At 37.0% G+C, this 17745-nt stretch overlaps 3 protein-coding genes across 6 annotated transcripts; 1 reads left to right on the forward strand and 2 right to left on the reverse strand.

Annotated features, from left to right (window-relative positions):
- Positions 1–1401: 1401 nt before the first annotated feature.
- LOC121811230 (protein trichome birefringence-like 36) lies at positions 1402–3309 on the reverse strand. The gene is made up of 5 exons (XM_042212043.1): positions 2948–3309; positions 2385–2556; positions 2134–2315; positions 1912–2070; positions 1402–1828 (listed from the first exon to the last, which is right to left on the reverse strand). The coding sequence occupies exons 1-5, from the start codon at positions 3277–3279 to the stop codon at positions 1531–1533; spliced, it is 1143 nt and encodes a 380-aa protein (XP_042067977.1). The 5' UTR covers positions 3280–3309; the 3' UTR covers positions 1402–1530.
- Positions 3310–6879: 3570 nt separating this feature from the next.
- LOC121742697 (cytochrome c oxidase assembly protein COX15-like) lies at positions 6880–12804 on the forward strand. 4 transcript variants are annotated; one of them, XR_006038088.1, is made up of 10 exons: positions 6880–7111; positions 7982–8277; positions 8572–8794; positions 8878–9117; positions 9213–9287; positions 9555–9686; positions 9762–9914; positions 11339–11416; positions 12243–12323; positions 12403–12804. XR_006038088.1 is itself a non-coding variant. In XM_042135923.1 (9 exons), the coding sequence occupies exons 1-9, from the start codon at positions 6893–6895 to the stop codon at positions 12496–12498; spliced, it is 1512 nt and encodes a 503-aa protein (XP_041991857.1). In that variant the 5' UTR covers positions 6880–6892; the 3' UTR covers positions 12499–12804. The 4 variants fall into 4 exon arrangements, 3 of the variants coding, with proteins under 3 accessions (XP_041991857.1, XP_041991859.1, XP_041991860.1); XM_042135923.1 differs by lacking the exon at positions 12243–12323; XM_042135926.1 differs by lacking the exon at positions 12243–12323 and having other exon boundaries at positions 6974–7111; positions 7962–8277.
- Positions 12805–13750: 946 nt separating this feature from the next.
- Positions 13751–16143, reverse strand: LOC121742573. Its single transcript, XM_042135754.1, has 3 exons — positions 15315–16143; positions 14413–14567; positions 13751–14337 (listed from the first exon to the last, which is right to left on the reverse strand). The coding sequence occupies exons 1-3, from the start codon at positions 15877–15879 to the stop codon at positions 14080–14082; spliced, it is 978 nt and encodes a 325-aa protein (XP_041991688.1). The 5' UTR covers positions 15880–16143; the 3' UTR covers positions 13751–14079.
- Between the last annotated feature and the right edge of the window lie 1602 nt (positions 16144–17745).

A 17745-nucleotide genomic window follows, 5' to 3' on the forward strand; every position in this document is an offset into this window, starting at 1 on the left:
CACGTTATCACCCACGAGCAACTGAGGTTGCCTTCGTGGCGGATGGAAGGATCTATCCTCGGTAAGGTTCTTGACAAGGGGGAGGTCATGGTGTTTCCTGGAGGTTTGCTGCATTTATAGGTGAATGTATAGAATCCTATCTGCTGTGTTTGGAATAAACTATTTACTGAGGTTTCTTTGTGTATACTATTGAAATTTTTTTGTGCATAACTAAATTTTCATTTTACAAGGAAATAAAGTTTAGCTCTTTGAAGGTTGAGATTTTATATATTTTCTTTTTTAATTTAGTGTAGTTAAAGTTATAATCAGAGTATAAAGAGTTAAACAGTGATTAATTGGAAAAAGCTTGAAGTAGGATAGGGAAGGATCTAAAGTAAACTAGAGAGGATGTGGAGTCATTGCATACTTTAATTATTTACAGACAATTATTTAAATTTGGTGAAGAACAAAAAACCACTTTCACTTTTTCAACCAACACAACTAATCCATTCTCCAATAAAAAGCAAGAGTAATTTACATGATTATTAATCGGTCAAGAAAATTACTAACTACTGCAAAACTCTCATATGTATTTCATATTTAATGTAAAAAAAAATTCCAAATCAAATTGTTAAGTTCATGAATGTAAGGTCTTGCTTGGTAGTGTTGCTAATATAGACCTGAGATGAGTTAGAAAGATAAAAATAAGATTGTGTTATTATCGGTGTTGTGTACTCTGTTATTTTTTGATATACTCCTATAAGATTGAAACTCAAAAAAAAAGTGACATCTTTGATAGTCATTATAAAATTTGATCTAATTTACTGCTCAAGAACATGAATCTTTATTTTCACTAGAAGTGGTAACAATCATTGAAGAGTGCAATGCAAAAAAAGTTTGCCCTAATAATGGCAATTAGCAAAGCATCATGTAGTGTTTTCAGACACTATGATTTTACATTTGGTGCTGTAAAGTCACAAGGAGGAATTAATGGCACAGATAAAAAAAAGGTGAAGAAATGCAAACTATACAGTCAATTTTTACAAATGAACGAAAATTTGTCACCAAGGGTTAATTGGTCATTTCACACCCCATTTCAACATTAAATATAACTATGGCTTGGGTTTCTTTTGCATTGCCTTTCCCTCTATAACATTACATTGGGACTTCATAAAATCATTGTTTATGCCAAATGACACAAAATGTCATATAATGATCACACTCAATATAAAATAATCCCAATTTGGTTTAGAAATTTTGAAATTTAGATAATATTGAGTCTCATTACTTAATTTTTTTTAGTAATATGGAGTATATAACATGTATAAAACGACATCATCAGTATACACGTAACACATATTATCGACATCGAAATAGGAACATAACACCGTCTTTCAAAAAGACAAAAGAAGACTCAATAAATGTAAAAAGCAAACAAGCATAACATCTAACTATAAAACATAACATTTTTACAATAGATCAAAGGTACAAACACTTGGCAAAGCTTAACTCAATCATAAACTTCAACCACAACTATTCATTCGTCCTAATTCAAAGCATTGCATACAAGATCTCATTCCAAGTATCAGGCACTCCAGGCAGACACCAATGGCTACAATCAGAGCTGTGATCCTTCACTAGCTGGTTGTTCTTCCCCCCGGCTACCCGGGCATAGACCGAGGGGTGACCGTCCCGTCTCAAATCCGACAACGTCATCACATCCTGAAACGACACCGGGAACTCCATGCTCCTCAGCACCTTCACCAGAACCACCATTGGCTCCGGGACATGAGGTCGGGTTAGATACTTCAACGGCTCCGTATCTTTACTACACTTCCCTCCATTTTCCCTGCAGAAACAAGCCAAGATTTGGATTATTTTAAATAATCAGAATTTGTAATAAAATATTTAATCATAGATTCATAGTAGTACTTGTTATGTCTAGGTGACATGGTTCTAAAGAACACTTTAGTCCTCCTAGGATCAAGATTTAGGTCAATCCACTTTGCCCAAGTTCTCATCCCTTTCTCATAAGCAAGTGATGGATTGATGCCTTTGTACACATTGTTCCCCTCCATCACAAAATCCCACCTGCAAGAAAAGAACATCACTCACTAAAACCGCGTAAAACAGAGGCGAAACGGGTGATCATACGAGCTTCGTTTGTCCGAGTGAGTCCACCAATGAGCCGAATCAAACACGAGGACATCCACACCTCTCCAATACTTGGCATTCTCCTCAATCAAATCTAGGTGCAGTATTCTCTTCCCATCAGCCTCTCTCTTCAACTCCACCAAGAAAGGAGCCCAACAGAACTCAATAGACATCTCAAAATCCTGCCCAAATTGGCAGAGTCATGACTCATTCTTGAATCGTGCAAAAAATTATGAAATGTGAACACTCACTAGAGCAAGAAAGGCCATAGTAGGGCCGTTGTAGATGACCGATTTTCGCGCTGTCGGGACCACGGACTGGACCAAGCAAACGAGGGACTCCCACTGGTTCCTCATTATGGAATCACCCACCAGCATGATCCTCTTCCTCCTCATCCTTCCAAGAAAATCCAATGCATCAAACCTGCATTTTCACAACACATACATTATACACATATGCAACAATCTTGCATCCTAGTACACTCCAAAAAAATCCTAGTACACTCCAAAAAATCTCCAAATAATCTTGAATCATAGTACACTCCAAAGAATCTTGAATCCTTGTACACTCCAAAAAATCTCCAAAGAATCTTGAATCCTAGAACACTCCAAAGAATCTTGAATCCATGTACACTCCAAAGAAACTTGAATTCTAGTACACTCAAAAAATCTTGAATCCTAGTACACTCCAGAGAATGTTGAATCCTAGTACACTCCAAAAATTCCTAGTATGCTCCAAAAATTCTAGAGAACTCCAAAAAATCCTAGTACACTCCAAAGAATCTTGAATACTAGTACATTAATGGGGTGATCACCTAGGAATAGAGCAGCCATGTGGCTTCCACCTCCACTTCTCGTAGTCGGAGTCGGGGCGGCCGTTTTTGCGGCAGGTGACGGCGCTGCTTAGGTAGGGGCAGTTGGCGTCGTAGAGAGGGTAGGTTTGATCGTAGACCCATTTTCCTTTGCTGAAATCGCAGCTTCTGAGGGATGAGTGTCTGCTTTGGAACATGGAGATCTCGTCATCTTTGTCGTCTAGCCACTGGAGCTCTTGTTGGTCGTAATTGGAGGATTGGATGAGAGAGGAGGAGAGGGAGAGAAGAAAGAAGAGGGAGAGAAGGAGAGGGTTATTGGTTTGGAAGTCTGCCATTTTCAGACAGGAAAGTCTTTGGTGTGAGTGAAAGTGAGTGAGGTGTGTTTTATAATGCCTGAAAGTTTTGACAAGATTTTGTGCTTCTTCAATCTTGGCTTGAGTTGCGGTAAATTAAATGGGCCATCTCACACTCATTGCTTTTGACTTGTTTTTAGTACTTTCATACTGTACTGTGGCGAATACAGAAAACGAAACTCGTATGTCTGACAGCATATCACAAACGCAAAGAATTAGAATTGTCCCGCCATGGTGTAGTGGAAGCTCTAAAATTGAATTTAATGAAGTTTTCGAACTCTTGTGAGCAGGATGTGGGGTTACTTGACCACCAACCCCACGTGAATATATCATTAATTATATGCTATGTGCTCATGCATATTTACACAAAAGTATGTGTGTGTTTTCATTTTTATTATTTTTTGTTATAATCATTTAACTATGTAGAAACTTTGGTTTCATAATATTATTATTATTATGTATTTTTTTAAAAAAAAGGAACAAGATTTTCAAGACACCAAATGAATAGTTGTTTTACCGAGACTATGGGCCTGCATGCTAAAGTGATTCAGCGAGACTTTTGGCCCATCAAATAAAGTTTAAATGGCACAACTTTTTTTGAGCTTGCTCGATTTACTAAATCCATATCATAAAAACAAATTTGTGGTGTAGTTTCTTGGTCAAATAATCTATCATTTTAGCATTTTACAATGAAATATCTCATCCTCAATGTAATTATAAAAAAACTACCTAACGTTCAACTTAGCTTAAAAATATTTTGTTACAAATTGTCGAACCAAATAATCCATGGAGCAATTACTCAAGAAATGAAGACATTTCAGTTAAATGCATATGCATTGAATAAAATCAAACATTTGCCCTACTTTTTACAAATAATTTATTGCTAATTAAAATGAAAAGCCGATGAATATTAGTGAAGTCGAATTTACAACATAAAGTCAAATAGTAAATTATTGGTGAATTACTTAATTAAAACACAGTTTTTCAATGAAGCCTAAGTTTATAAATATAAAACCATGCAACGGAGACGTCACCACGGTTCGGGAACCGGCGGTTCACGGTTCGGAACCGCCGATTCCGGTTCAAGATTTTCTTGAACCTGAACCGGCCCGTCCTAGCTTGGACGGTTCCGGTTCTTGAACCGTGAACCGACGGTTCACGTCAAGGTCCGGAACCGCCGGTTCCTGTCTGGTTCCGGGCCGGTTCGGCGGTTCATGTTTATTTATTTATTTATTTTTGTTAAAATTGTAATTCAAGTAAAAAATGTAAATATACTTGCATAAATAAAATTAGAATAATGTGATGTACAAATGCAATTTTATTGATACAAATTTCAACTATATTACAAATTACAACTTAAAAATTACAAATTACAACTTAAAATTTACAAATTACAACTTAAAAATTATAAATTACAAAAGACTTAAAGTCTTGATTACAATTTACAAATTACATATTCGAAACAAATGGGAGAAAAAAGAAATAAAGGAAAATGACTTGAGCTCAACTTAAATTTAAAATTTAAGTTGAGATGCCTACGTATCCTCAATGCTCAATTGCATTTTGGAATCAAAGTCCACGTAGTTCTCTTACATTGCTTACCTACTTGGCTTGATCAGAGGAATTGGTCTACTCTTCGTCGGGGAAGTAGTCTTGGTCGGGTTGTACTACTTGATTGTCCCAATCCGTTTCTTGGTCTCTAATTTCGGCGGAGCACCAATCATCAAGTAACATGGTGACTTCCATGTTTTGCCCGGTGAGTCTACTTCTTCTGTCGTCCAAGACGTTGCCTCCAACACTAAAGGCGGACTCGACGACGACAGTGGAAGTCGGAACCGAAAAGATCTCCTTGGCCATTGATGCAAGGATGGGAAAATCTTTCTCGTGTGATCCCCACCAATCTAGGACGTCGATTTATTGGGGAACAGGACCTCCTTCTTCATCATTGAAAGGAAAGTGTGAGTCAAAATAGAAATCTAACTCACTTGCCAAATTTGCCATCCTTTCTCCGCTGCTGTAGCCGTATATGTACGTCAATTGGAATTAGGTGTCGGGGTCATCAACTTGGAAGAAGCCAAAGTTATGTGTTTGACGGGGGGTCTAGGTCTCACTTGGTGGGTATTGTTGTACTTGGCTTCGTAATCGTGAAAGAGAGCCCGCAAATCGAACTCAAAACTTCTTTGCAGGGTTGAGAGGTGGGGGAGGTTTATTTGGAATGTTTGGGCTAGGTTTATGTTGTTGTCGCCGTCCTCGTCATTCGATTGCAAAGCTCGGAGTGGTTCAAGATCAATAGAAGCCAAATTGTTGTAATAAAATTCTAAAATTTTTAAAGTACCAACTAGTCTCCAGTTTGGATCCAAAACTTTTGCAAGCAAAAAAACCGTTGGGATCTCATTGAAATACTTAGCCATTTTTCAATATAAAACACACATTAATTCAAGATTATTTACGGAATTTTCATTGCAGTTTTAAAACCAAGTGATATATACATGCAATGTTCTAAAACACGAACGGATGTGCAATAATACACACTCGATAACTCAACGGTGGCATTTCTAAAATCTTTGAATAATTTAAATAAATTCATGCTTTGATCCCAACAAGAAGAGGTTAGATATAAATCATCTACGGGGAAAGTTCTATAAAAATCAACCAAATATTCTATATGATCTAATGTAGAATGCAACATATCATATGTAGAGTTCCATCTAGTAGACACATCTAAATTAAAAGTTGTGTACCTTATTTTTTTCGAATGACAATACTTCTTCCACGCCTTGCCAATATGAGACTTCCAGTGGATCAAGGATACAGCTATTGTAATAGGTTGAATATGTCTTTGCCATAAAGACAAAGCATCTTGTACATATAAATTTAAAATATGACATATACATCTTTGGAGAAAATACTTACCACTTATCACCGGAGAGCAAGCCACAATTAATTCGGGTATACTTGCCGTGTTAGCGGTTGCGTTATCAAAACCAACCGAAAATATTTTGTTGTATAAATTATAATCATTCAAAACTTGAATAATTAAAGATGCAATTGCTTGTGCGGTGTGTGGTGAAGGAAATTGTCTAAAACTAATTAAACGTTTATTTAAAGTCCAACTATTATCTATAAAATTACATGAAATTCCCATGTAAGAATTTATATGGTAAGAATCCGTCCACACATCAGAGCAAATATTAACTTTGCGTCCCAAGGTAGATAAAAATTTTCATACTTCTCTTTTTTTATCGAAAAACCGGCGGAACCGTTGGTTTACCGCCGGAACCGGCGGTTTTTGGGACGGAACAACCGGTTTCGTCAATGGGTTCTGACGAAAACCGGCGGTTCCACTGACGGTTTCTGAAAAGCCTAACGTGTAGGTCGAAAATAGGCCTGAAAAGCTGTCGGAACCGCCGGTTACGGTTTGCGCACGGTTCGAACCGTCGCCGACGGTTCCGGTTCCGGTTCGGAACCGCCGGTGATGGTTCCGGGCCGGTTCGGTTCGGTTTGGGGACGTCTGTGAACGGATAGTTTGGATTAATTTTGGACGTATATACCCACATATTCAATAGCACATTAGTACTCAAATCTAATTTTCATCATGATTGAAAACAAATTGATTTTGCTTCTGAGGAGGAGCAAATCCCTAACCCCCAAATCTTCTGAATCGAAGTTTTGCAAATGGAAAGCATATTCCACTCCTTCAACCGAATCACAGTCAAGCTTTTACTATTCGAGAATCATTCCTTCCGTCAAAACCTCAATCACAGGAAGCTTCATTGGCTGTGGTTTGAGGTCATTGCTTCAAAATAATGTTAAGGTATTCAAATTTTTGTCTCTTCTTTCGCTGCTGTGATTCATTTGTTTTCATTCTTTTGTAGCGTCACAACAGAAAACGCGTTCATTAATATCTACTCTAGTTATATGTTTTGGACACTAGAAATTCGGAGAAGTGAGCTGAAATTGTATTTGTCTAATCAGTCGATGAGCTAAAAAATGATTTGTTTGCGGCAGTTTTCAGTCTGTATGAGCTTGTTAAGGTGCTTGTTTGCTTGTTTCCTGTCCTGTGTAAGGCTATTCGTTTCGGTGGTTCGATGGTGTACTCTAACGTTTGCTTCTGAATGTTTCGTTGATATTACATTTTGGAGTTATGCATTTAGTGCAATTCTTGTCATGTTTATTGCGTGAACAACATGAATGTCTTTTATGATGATTTGTGTTTGCATATAATTATATTGGCTTTGATGCAATGTGCTATTTTAGGTTAGGATATTGCCTCTTTTCTGGATTCTAACACTTGTAACCTTTCCTGACTAGAACGAGTTGCAATAAATTGTATTGAGCTTTATGCGCATCCTTTTGTTCATTGGACATTTGTTCCTATTTGAATAACTTAGTGTTTCATGAGGTAGCTTTGATGTTGTTTTGCTTCTTAAGATTTTCAATCGGGGATGCTAGAATTCTGACTCCTACATGACCTGTTGTACAGCTAATTACTAAAATGAATACTGGAAATTGCTATGACTAGATGAAAATTTAAGATATACAGTATCATACAACTCATTTTCTTATACTACTGTTTTCTGCTCTAAAATGCGTAATAGTTTATCCACTCTTTTCAGACTATGCTATTGAATTCATTTTCTAACTAGACCATAATCCTTACATAGGACTGTTGTTATCTGTCCAGAACTTCCACATTCGCTCATTCCGGAATTTCTCAACTTCCACATCCGCAAATGCAAAAGGAACAGAAGGATTGAAACTTCTGGTCACTGCTGGGTCCAATGCTCAGGAAGTAGTTGGTATTTGGCTTTTTGTATCTGCTGCTTGGGTGTACAGCATGGTGGTTCTCGGTGGCGTCACACGGCTGGCTAAGTCTGGCCTTCCAATGACAGACTGGAAATTCACTGGCCGTCTTCCTTTCTCTAATGACGATTGGTTGGCAGAATTTGAAAAATACAAGCAATCCCATGAATACAAACGGTAAATCAAGTCACTAAATCCAATTTGTTTTTTATTTATCTCTCACTCACTGCCCTCAGCATTGTTTAGATTGCTTACTCCAAGATCAGAATGTTTTGCTTAATAAGTATATAATGCAGATTGTTTCTCTTAAACCCTTTCCATGACAATTATGGTTTTTTGCATGGCTTTTGGTACATGTTGGGGGCACTTGAAATGCTACTGGACATGCATGTTCTTTCAATTTTATTAACTTTTTTCAGCTTTCCTGAGATGACTTTTAACAGTTAACCAATCTTGTTTTTATTTTTGCAGAGTAAATAAAGAGATGACTATTGATGATTTTAGGTTAATGTATTATATGGAGTATGCTCATGTTTTGTGGGGAAGGTCATTGGCCGTTATGTTTGGAGTACCTTTTTCATATTTTCTTTTAAAAGGATATATTACACTCCGCCTCGGACTTAGGCTCTCTGGACTATTTGCTCTTTGTGCTGGGCAGGGACTAATAGGGCGGTGGACAGCCAAGTGTTCAGAGGTAAAGCTAAAGTTTCTACCGCATTTACATTACTTGATTATGATAGCTTTTTGTTTCTAAAGAAAATTATTTCCTTCTCTTAGGAACCCAAGTCTGAGTTTGCTGGACCAAGAGTAAGTTTTTACCACCTAGCAGCTCATTCGGTTTCAACCTTTGCTGTTTACTCCGGGCTCTTTTGGACGGCTCTTTCTGTCGCCATGCCTGAATCCCCTGCGGAATCAATAGCCTGGGTTCAGCAGGCAGCAAAGGTCAAGCGTTTTGTTCTCCCTGTAAGTTTTATTGTTGGGATCACTGCTATCTCTGGAGCATTTGTGGCTGAAAGTGTAAGTATACCTTTTCTTTTGTCAGTTTTCTAACTGAATCGTTTGAAGTGAAATTTATGTATGGTTACATAACCAAGTAGATTTGATATTTCCAGGGCGGTGCCTTTAGTGCTTCTTCACGTACCAGCGAGGGATGGGTTTCAGATGATGTATTTGTCTTGAAGACTCAGGTACAAAATCTGTTTGATGATACACCAACAGCGCCTGTAGTTTTTCCGTGTGGAATATAGCAATTTTGAGGCGTTGAATCAAATGTCTTAACAAGTAATGAAACTTAGAACACTAACCATATATAATCATCACAATTTTACATGGCAAAGTTAATTTATCGGTTGTGATTATGTTCAAGTACTAAACAGTGTTTATTAGTCACGAGACAAGCTTCACGGCAGAAGCATGGCATAATCAAACTCATATGCCTTTCTTCTATATGCCAGCTTGTCCACCAAGTACTCGCTGCTGCATCTTTACTTGCCATTGGTGGCCTGTGGTGGTCGACGAGAACACCTGATATACCTCCTGCATTACGGCCTTTAATAGGAAGCACTATTGGCATTGCTGCAGTTCAGGTACTAAGATCAACTTCCTTGTATGTGTACAAACATTGTTGTGGGAATTGCTCTAAAAGGGCCATTATCCTGCAGGTTAGTTTGGGGACAGCTCCTCTCTTGTCGACTGCACCGCCCTCACTGAGCACTCTTCATCAGGCGGGCGTGTTGACCCTCTTAACCCTCGCAATATATCTGAACCACATCGTGAGACGACCTTCTCCTCAACTCCTCAAAACTCTTTCTTCTGTAAGTAAAACAATAACCTGACCTGATGGTGCAGGATCTGGTAGTTACACTTCCTTGTGTAATTCTTTGCTTTTCGCCGAAAGGTTAAATAAACATTTTAATGCATTTTAGTTCATTTATCTATCCATCTATACATAATGCACACTAATCAACAGATTGCATCAACTTAGGCGACTAGGATTTTTCGTTGTGCAATAACTGTGAGCAAATCCCAACTTCATGGTTATTCCAACTAATTTTGAGTTGTGGGAGAGACAAGAATTTGACCTTCATAATATTTCTTTCAATTTGCCATAAAATGTGTTGGGTTGGGTCTCCTAAAATGGCATTTCCTTTTTTTAACGTAAAAAGTCTTATCCCCACCAATGTACCTTCTGTTCATTTCATAAAATATGGTAACGTTTTGCTGTTCCCAACCCAATAACATGCATTGTGGTGTATTTTTTCGAACAAATTGATATTATTCCTTCATTTCCTTCAATTTCCAAATCCCTGCTTGTTTGTAAATCTAGATTTTAATGGCACTGTTGCATAACATTGATAAAGCATTTGCTTCTTGAAGAAGAAGCTTCATTTGAAATAAGGCCTGACATTGGGGCCCAAAGTTATGTTAATACTCCATCTGTCCATGAAAAATAATCCCATTTTATTATTTTGGGATGTTCATTAAAAATAGTCTCATTTCTAAAAAATTCTCTCACTCACTTTACTTACTTCTTCTCCCATATCCCTCTTACTTTACTACTTTTTCTCCTCGTTTTTTTTTACCAATTTCTCATTAAAACTCGTGTCATCCACAAATGAGACTATCTTTTGTGGACGGAGGGAGTATTTGTCTGTAGCCAATAGGAATCGAACACGGCCCTTGAGAAGATCGAAAGACTAGTGCCCTAAGCACTTGCACTATCAACTAAAGTCTCTCTTCGTCCGCTATTTATAGTCCCATTTTGATTTGGCACAGAGTTTTAAGAAATTATTTTGACTTCACAAAGAAAAATAAGGAAATAAATTAGTGGATTGTGGACCATACTTTCATTATATTGACTTTTATAATAGAATAGGAGTAAAATGGGTATGACTGCACATTAGGTCAGTGGCAGACCTATGAAGGGTCTTGGGGGACCCATGGAACCCCCAACAATTCCAAATAAGCTTGTCTATATTCATTATAATCATGTATCCACTCAATGGCGCAAGCAGTGAGTTGCTAGGTCTAGCAACTCCACGGCCTGTGGTTGATTCCTGCCAAGCTCATTTGTGTCACAACTATTATACACAAAAAGTTTGATGTTATATAACTTATTTCAAAATTTATTCATAATTAATAATATTAAATATATATACATAACTCGAATTTTCATATCATTTAATTATTTCTATCTCATCTCATGCGCATCTTTGTTGATCTTTGTTGCAACTTTCAGCTACGACGACATGAAAAAATACCCTATAATTGTTGCCAATATATTAGACCCCAACGTCGTCCGCCACCACTGCTTCAGGTACTACTCCAGACCATCCTACAACTGCTTGGATAAATATGCAGATAAAGCCACCTTGAGATTATATTAAGATCATTGATACACACTATGAACTAGCAAAAAATCTTGTCTGAATAAGTCCTAAGTACTTTTAAGATGTGTTAGTGCTGCTGAACATTGATTAGCAATTGGCCTTTGGTGAGAATAAAGAGGAGTATCAAATTAGCCCAAGTTGATCAAAAGTAAAAGGGCATCAATCACAATGCTACGTCAAGTTATACCTATAACATGCACCGTTAGAATAAAGGAGAAAATTCAGTATGTGTGGATCGTCTAAAATTTTTACTCCTACAAGTTATTATTTGTAAAATAAAGACATCAATCAAATCAATTTATACCTAAAACATGCACTATTAGAATAAAGGGGGAAGTTAGTATTCATGGAACTCAACTAAGACTTTGATTTATATAATTTCTTATCGAGATGACAACCTCAGTTTAGACTATTCACAAGTAAGATTTGCTTGGTTAACTTAAAATAAAAATAAAATAAAATTGGGGCTCTTAAAAAGTTTACACAAATTCTTTTGGAGTTTGCCAATTCCATTTTTAACTCTTGGAAAAGTTCCTTATTTTACTCGAACACCATCTACATAAGATTCGACTGTACGATATCATCACAAACTAAATAAACTTTTTTTGCAAACAGATAAGATAACTTAAAGTGATTATTGCATTTCAAGAATATTAGCCTTTTTGTGACTTTTAGTAATAAGAGTGGAATAAGATTATATATAAATTACATGAATCAACAATTTTTCTTTGTTGTTTTTGTATGTAAACTCAGAGGCAAAAATGAGAAGCAAACAAAGGCTGTTTCTACTACTTGTGCTCATGCCTCTCCTTTTCCTTTTCATTCATCAACTAGGTAGGAGTATTATATTTTCAATCTTGAATTTCTTATTTGTAAAGAAATGAAATCATGTTAATCAATCAAGACTGTGCAGGAGGAGTTGAAAAAACGGTGGCCCACGCCGGCAGTGTTGGCGGAGGCAGTCCGGTGGTTTCCGGAGGCTCACACGTCCCTAGTGGTGGTGGCGTGACCCCGGTGTATGCAGCAGCCGGTGCAGGAAACAACCACCACCCTCACCGTGGCGGAGGAAACTGCGACAGAGGCGGGGCGGCGCCGGAGGCCTTGGCCGTAATTACATTTGCATGCTTTCTATTTTGTTTTAAACAATGTTTTTAGAGATTATGATCGTAACAATTAAGCAATAAAAATGGTGTGTGTGTGTGTTTATTGTACATCATGATCTGACCGTGTATCATTTTGTGTATAATATACCATGATGTATTTTACTACGGTGTCTTCAATCTGCAAAATACAAATACATTAATGTTAATGTGAATTGGTCCTAGTCAATTTTTATTTGTATAATAAACTAGTGCTCCACTTGTTTGTATTGCTATTATTTGAGTAATCTGTAATCCTAATAGTGTTGAATGTTTGAGATAATGGGCATGATGATACAATTAACATGGTGGTTTGTGGGCCTAAAAACACCTACTTTCTTTTGGGTTTTCAACCCACCAATTTCTTTACTACTTACTATTTTAATACTGGTAAATTCATAGTTTTGGTAAAATAAATTAAATTTCCGTTTTCATAAATAATCGGTGGTATATTTTGTAACACACACTAAAATTTTGTTATGATATTATATATTTACTCTAGAATTTATTTGTTTGTTTGTTTGTCTGATTTGAGAAATTTTCTGTTGAAGTGCTAGAACTTGCATATGAATAACAAATGGCCGTTGGATTAAAATTAGTTACAAAAAAAAAGACCAATTTCTTCCTTCCAATAATGAAACATTGAAAACCACATTATGAATTCTTGATAGAATTGTTGTTGTTGCCATTATTATTAATTAGGAACCACACAATAGATCTCCATTGAAAATCGAAAAGCATATACACACTTTTTGTCCCCCATATAATATCCCATTTTATCATTTGATAAATCTACAATTAAAATCTCTTTTAACTTTTTAAAATTTTGGCCTCATACTTCACTAAATCTTTAGACACATGGCATTGCAAAATATTAATTAATCATTTCAATTCAATGAAATAAATTTTTTAAAAAAAAACAACATAATTGATTGAACCATTATAGACATTGGATTTCGATCGAAAAATGGGATAAACATTCAAGACATGACACCTCAAAACTTGCAACAATGCTTCAAGAAAAAAGCAGAGGCTGTAAAGAAAAAGACCAAAAGTTAAAGGAAACATCTAAAGAATAGCTGGATGGACCTCTGATGTGTGTGTTTGTGTGTGGGAATCTGATGCTCAAACTGTCTAATATAGTATTGAGATACATATATACATACACTTGTAGTTGCATCAAACAAAGATCTGAAACTCTAATTCAAGAAAAATATGAATCCTCATAACTTTCTACAATGAAACAGTTTTGGTGATGGATATACATTACAAACCAGGTTTGGTGGGATGTGGAAATCATGCTTTTCAACTAACCAAAGCAAAAAAATCACTAGTGACACAATCTCTTCTTCTGATGGCAATGCAAGGAAACCAACCACCCTCTGTTGAGAAACAGATAAAAAAAGCAGCAAAGCTACCTTTTTAATTACCTTGTAAGAATATTGGCAACTTCACTGCTCAACCGTCATGTGCAGCATAAGCGATGCTCGAACGTTGTCGCAGTATCTCTTGATCAACCCAAAGTAGTGCATCCCGTCTTGAGGGCACAGCCCTTCCATGAAGAAACGGAACAGGTGAGAGTGCGTCTCGCGCATCGCGTCCAAGGACTGCTGCAGCACTTTCTCGTGCTGCACCTTGTTCAAGTCCGTCGCCTCCATCAGTGGCAGCAGCTCGCGCTCCTCCGCTTCAAAGTGTTGCTTGCAGTTTTCCTGGTGTAAAAAACAGGCAGGTTTAGACTTTGTCTTATATCCTAAAGGTTAGCACAGAAGGAGGATCCAACCCACCTTTAGTTTCTTGAGACGGGACAAGAGGCGACCGAGGGCCTCTTGGTAGTCTGGGCTCCCGGCATTCATGACTCCTATTATCTTAATCTCCTCTTTTATACCATTCATTATAGGTAGGTCTCTTGCGTGATCCTCGTTTGCAGATTTGCACAACCCTAAATCATGCGTTGGAACCATCAATAACTGACATGTAAATCATTTCCAAATCAACCATCACAAAGCAATCATTAGAAATTCTTGCAAACATTCACTATACAATTTCTGAGTTTAATCTCAGTTTCCTGCAAACATTTAGACACCATTTATACAGAAAATTTGCAGTCTCCAATTCACACACCTTCCAATTCACATGCCCCTCTCAACTTACTCTAGATTTTCCTCAAGAAATTAGTGTTCGATATCGAATTTCCACTCCCTTCTAATCAATCAACTTCTTCTTTCGCACCTGAATATAACTAGTGAACCAAGCACACAACTTTGGCCTATTCTTCTAATTAGTAATCACTAATCAGTAAAACAATTTATCAAATTTTGCAACTTTCAAGTTCCAATCTAGAAGAAATTAGTCATCAAGAACTTAAAGATAAAACTTGAGCTTTACATCCCTTTAAAGTCTCCTCTTTTAACTTCATGAACAACACATCATGCCCTTAATTACTCCCATCAAAAGGAACCAATTTACACACTTCCTTAAAAGACAATACAACTATAAAATATAAACAAAAAACACAAAACATCGACAAATATTGTAGCTTAGATCTCACATTCACATCAAATTCTGTTTCCCCCCAAAAAAACGGAGACTGCAAAAAAAAACGTTGTACATACGCAATAGACACTTGTACCTTAGGTCAAAATCGAAGACATTATCCATAGAAACAGTAAAAATCCAATCCAATTACCTCGATCGGCGGATTCGAGGATCTGAAACATGACCTTCTCCTCCATCTGCGCGTGCTCGAGCAATACCTGCTGCAGCTGCGAGTAGCTCTTTGCGAACTTCTTCACCTCCATCCTCGGGCTCCCCATCGACGGATCCCCCCTCGCGTTCCCCCCACGCGCCTCCATGTCCGCCGCCCACTTCTCCATCCTCTCCAGATGCCAGCCCATGCTCCGATGCTGCAGCATCACCACCCACACCACCGCCGGCGTCTTCTCCCCGCACCACCCCCACACGCTCCCCGCCGCCGACACCGGTGGGTCGGGGAACTTCGCGTCCAAATACCTGAGAATCTCCTCCACCGAGCCCGTGACGACGTCGTTCCGGTACATAATCGTAGGGTTTTCTTGCGCGTCGGAGGGCACGAATTGGAGCGTCACCGGCTTGTACGAGAGGGCTAATCTCACGTGCGACGTCGCGAAGCTGTCCGGATGCCCGTACAGCTTTATCACCGGCGCCGGCTTCATCAGCTCCGACGGCGCGATCTCCGCCGCCGATTTCTTCGTTGTCCCCAAACAATTCCCCATTTTTTTGAGAAATCCAAGAAGGATGGAACCGAATTGAAATGTGAGATGAGTAATTGAGTGAGAAAGCTGGATTTTCTTGCGAGATTTATGGCTGCTTTGGTTGGGGAGAAAACGGCGCGTAAACAGAAATGAGGGCGACGAAGCGGTTGTATGTATAGTGTATGTATAAATGCATGTGGATTTTGCTTGATTCAGAAGGGAAGAGAGAATGGAAAAAGCAGATTAATGGGTTTTTTGTTTTATTTTTTTTTCTTATGATTATTACTGCTGAGTTATGAATTTCAGTAATGGAGGAAAATGGTGATGATCAGTCAAAGGTGGTCACGTGATCGTTGGTGGGGTCACGTGCTCGTCCACGTGTCAGGTTAATTAAGATAATTATATCTTATAATGATACTTATTCAAATTCAAGTAGTATTAGATGACAAATTTATTAGATATTGTGGAATTGGATGTTAACTTTTTATTTAGAGAATCTCATTTCCTAGTTTATTATGAGTACTGTTTTTTTGAAATTTAAAAAATAACTATATGTGAGATTTTGACGGAATTGGTATTTTATCCTCTAAAAATCACTAAACCGAATCTTCATTTATTGGTAATATGTTTTTAGTGTGACCAAAAACAATGTGTTATTCAAGTCCATGAATCAAAATAATGAAAGAAATTATGATCATGTCCCCTCATGGCAGACACGTGGAAATGTTTGTTTATTAATTTAATTGTATCTGTGATAAATATTGTGCTTTTAATACTAGTTTAAATGGCGTTAAATTCCGTGTTTACGTCGTTCAACTCTTAGCATATTTAGAGCTGCGACTGTGGAATTAATTATTAAAATTAAATGGATAACGGCATCGTAATCCTAATTCAATTAAGTTGGGTAAAAGTAAATGTAAGTAATAAAAAAAAGGAATTATAATAATACTAGTATTACTATTTACCTATTAATATGAATAATTGTATTTGAGAAAAATAAATTATTCATAGCCGTTGTGACGTGAATGGAGGAGCGGCGGCTTGTTGGGCCCAAGCCCAATTATGAGCTATGTGGGCCACGTGGAGCGTATTGAAGCAACAAACAAAACAACCAATTCTCATTATTTACTTGTTTTAATTATTTGTATTTATAGTACTTATCTCTCTACGAAATAATGGTTTCTTACATATTTTAAAATTTGTTGTTGAATGTATAATAATTATGATAAGTCTAATTATGACAATCTTGGTGAATAAAAATGAATTTATAAATTATAGTAATTAAATGGATCAGTATACTTACTAAAAAATACTAGGTCGTGGAACCCCAAAATGATAAATTAGGTCAATAAGTTGAGTTATATGGTGTGAAAAATATATTTTTTTATGTATTTAATTATTTGTGCAAATGAGATTGCTTCAAAAAAGAAAACAAGATTTATTAGTGGATTATTGAAATGATTTTGATCATATACAGTTTCCAACATTCAAACAAACTCGCTTGTACACAAAATGATTTCATTTTTAAAAAATAAAACCAGCTCAAACCACTTCAGATCATCATGCACTTACTAATATGAATATAAGACTGTGGAATTTTAAATTTATTTTACTATAATCCATCATTTTGCATCTATCAATACCAATTGATCATGTCACATTATCATGAAATGTCAATTTTTTTTTGTGTGACAGTGTCATGTGTTAAATAGGTGGTCTGTCGATCGTATAATACAAATATAAATATGTTACCGTTCACAAAATGTGACCCACTTTGAAATTTTCATTTGCATATTATCAAACGCCGAATAAGTGGACATTTTTTTCCTCATAATTATAAAGGGGAAAAAAGAAAAAGAACACTCTTTGAGAACTATGACCAAAATT

This window comes from Salvia splendens, chromosome 7 (assembly GCF_004379255.2).
Source record: "Salvia splendens isolate huo1 chromosome 7, SspV2, whole genome shotgun sequence".
Lineage (NCBI taxonomy): Eukaryota > Viridiplantae > Streptophyta > Magnoliopsida > Lamiales > Lamiaceae > Salvia > Salvia splendens.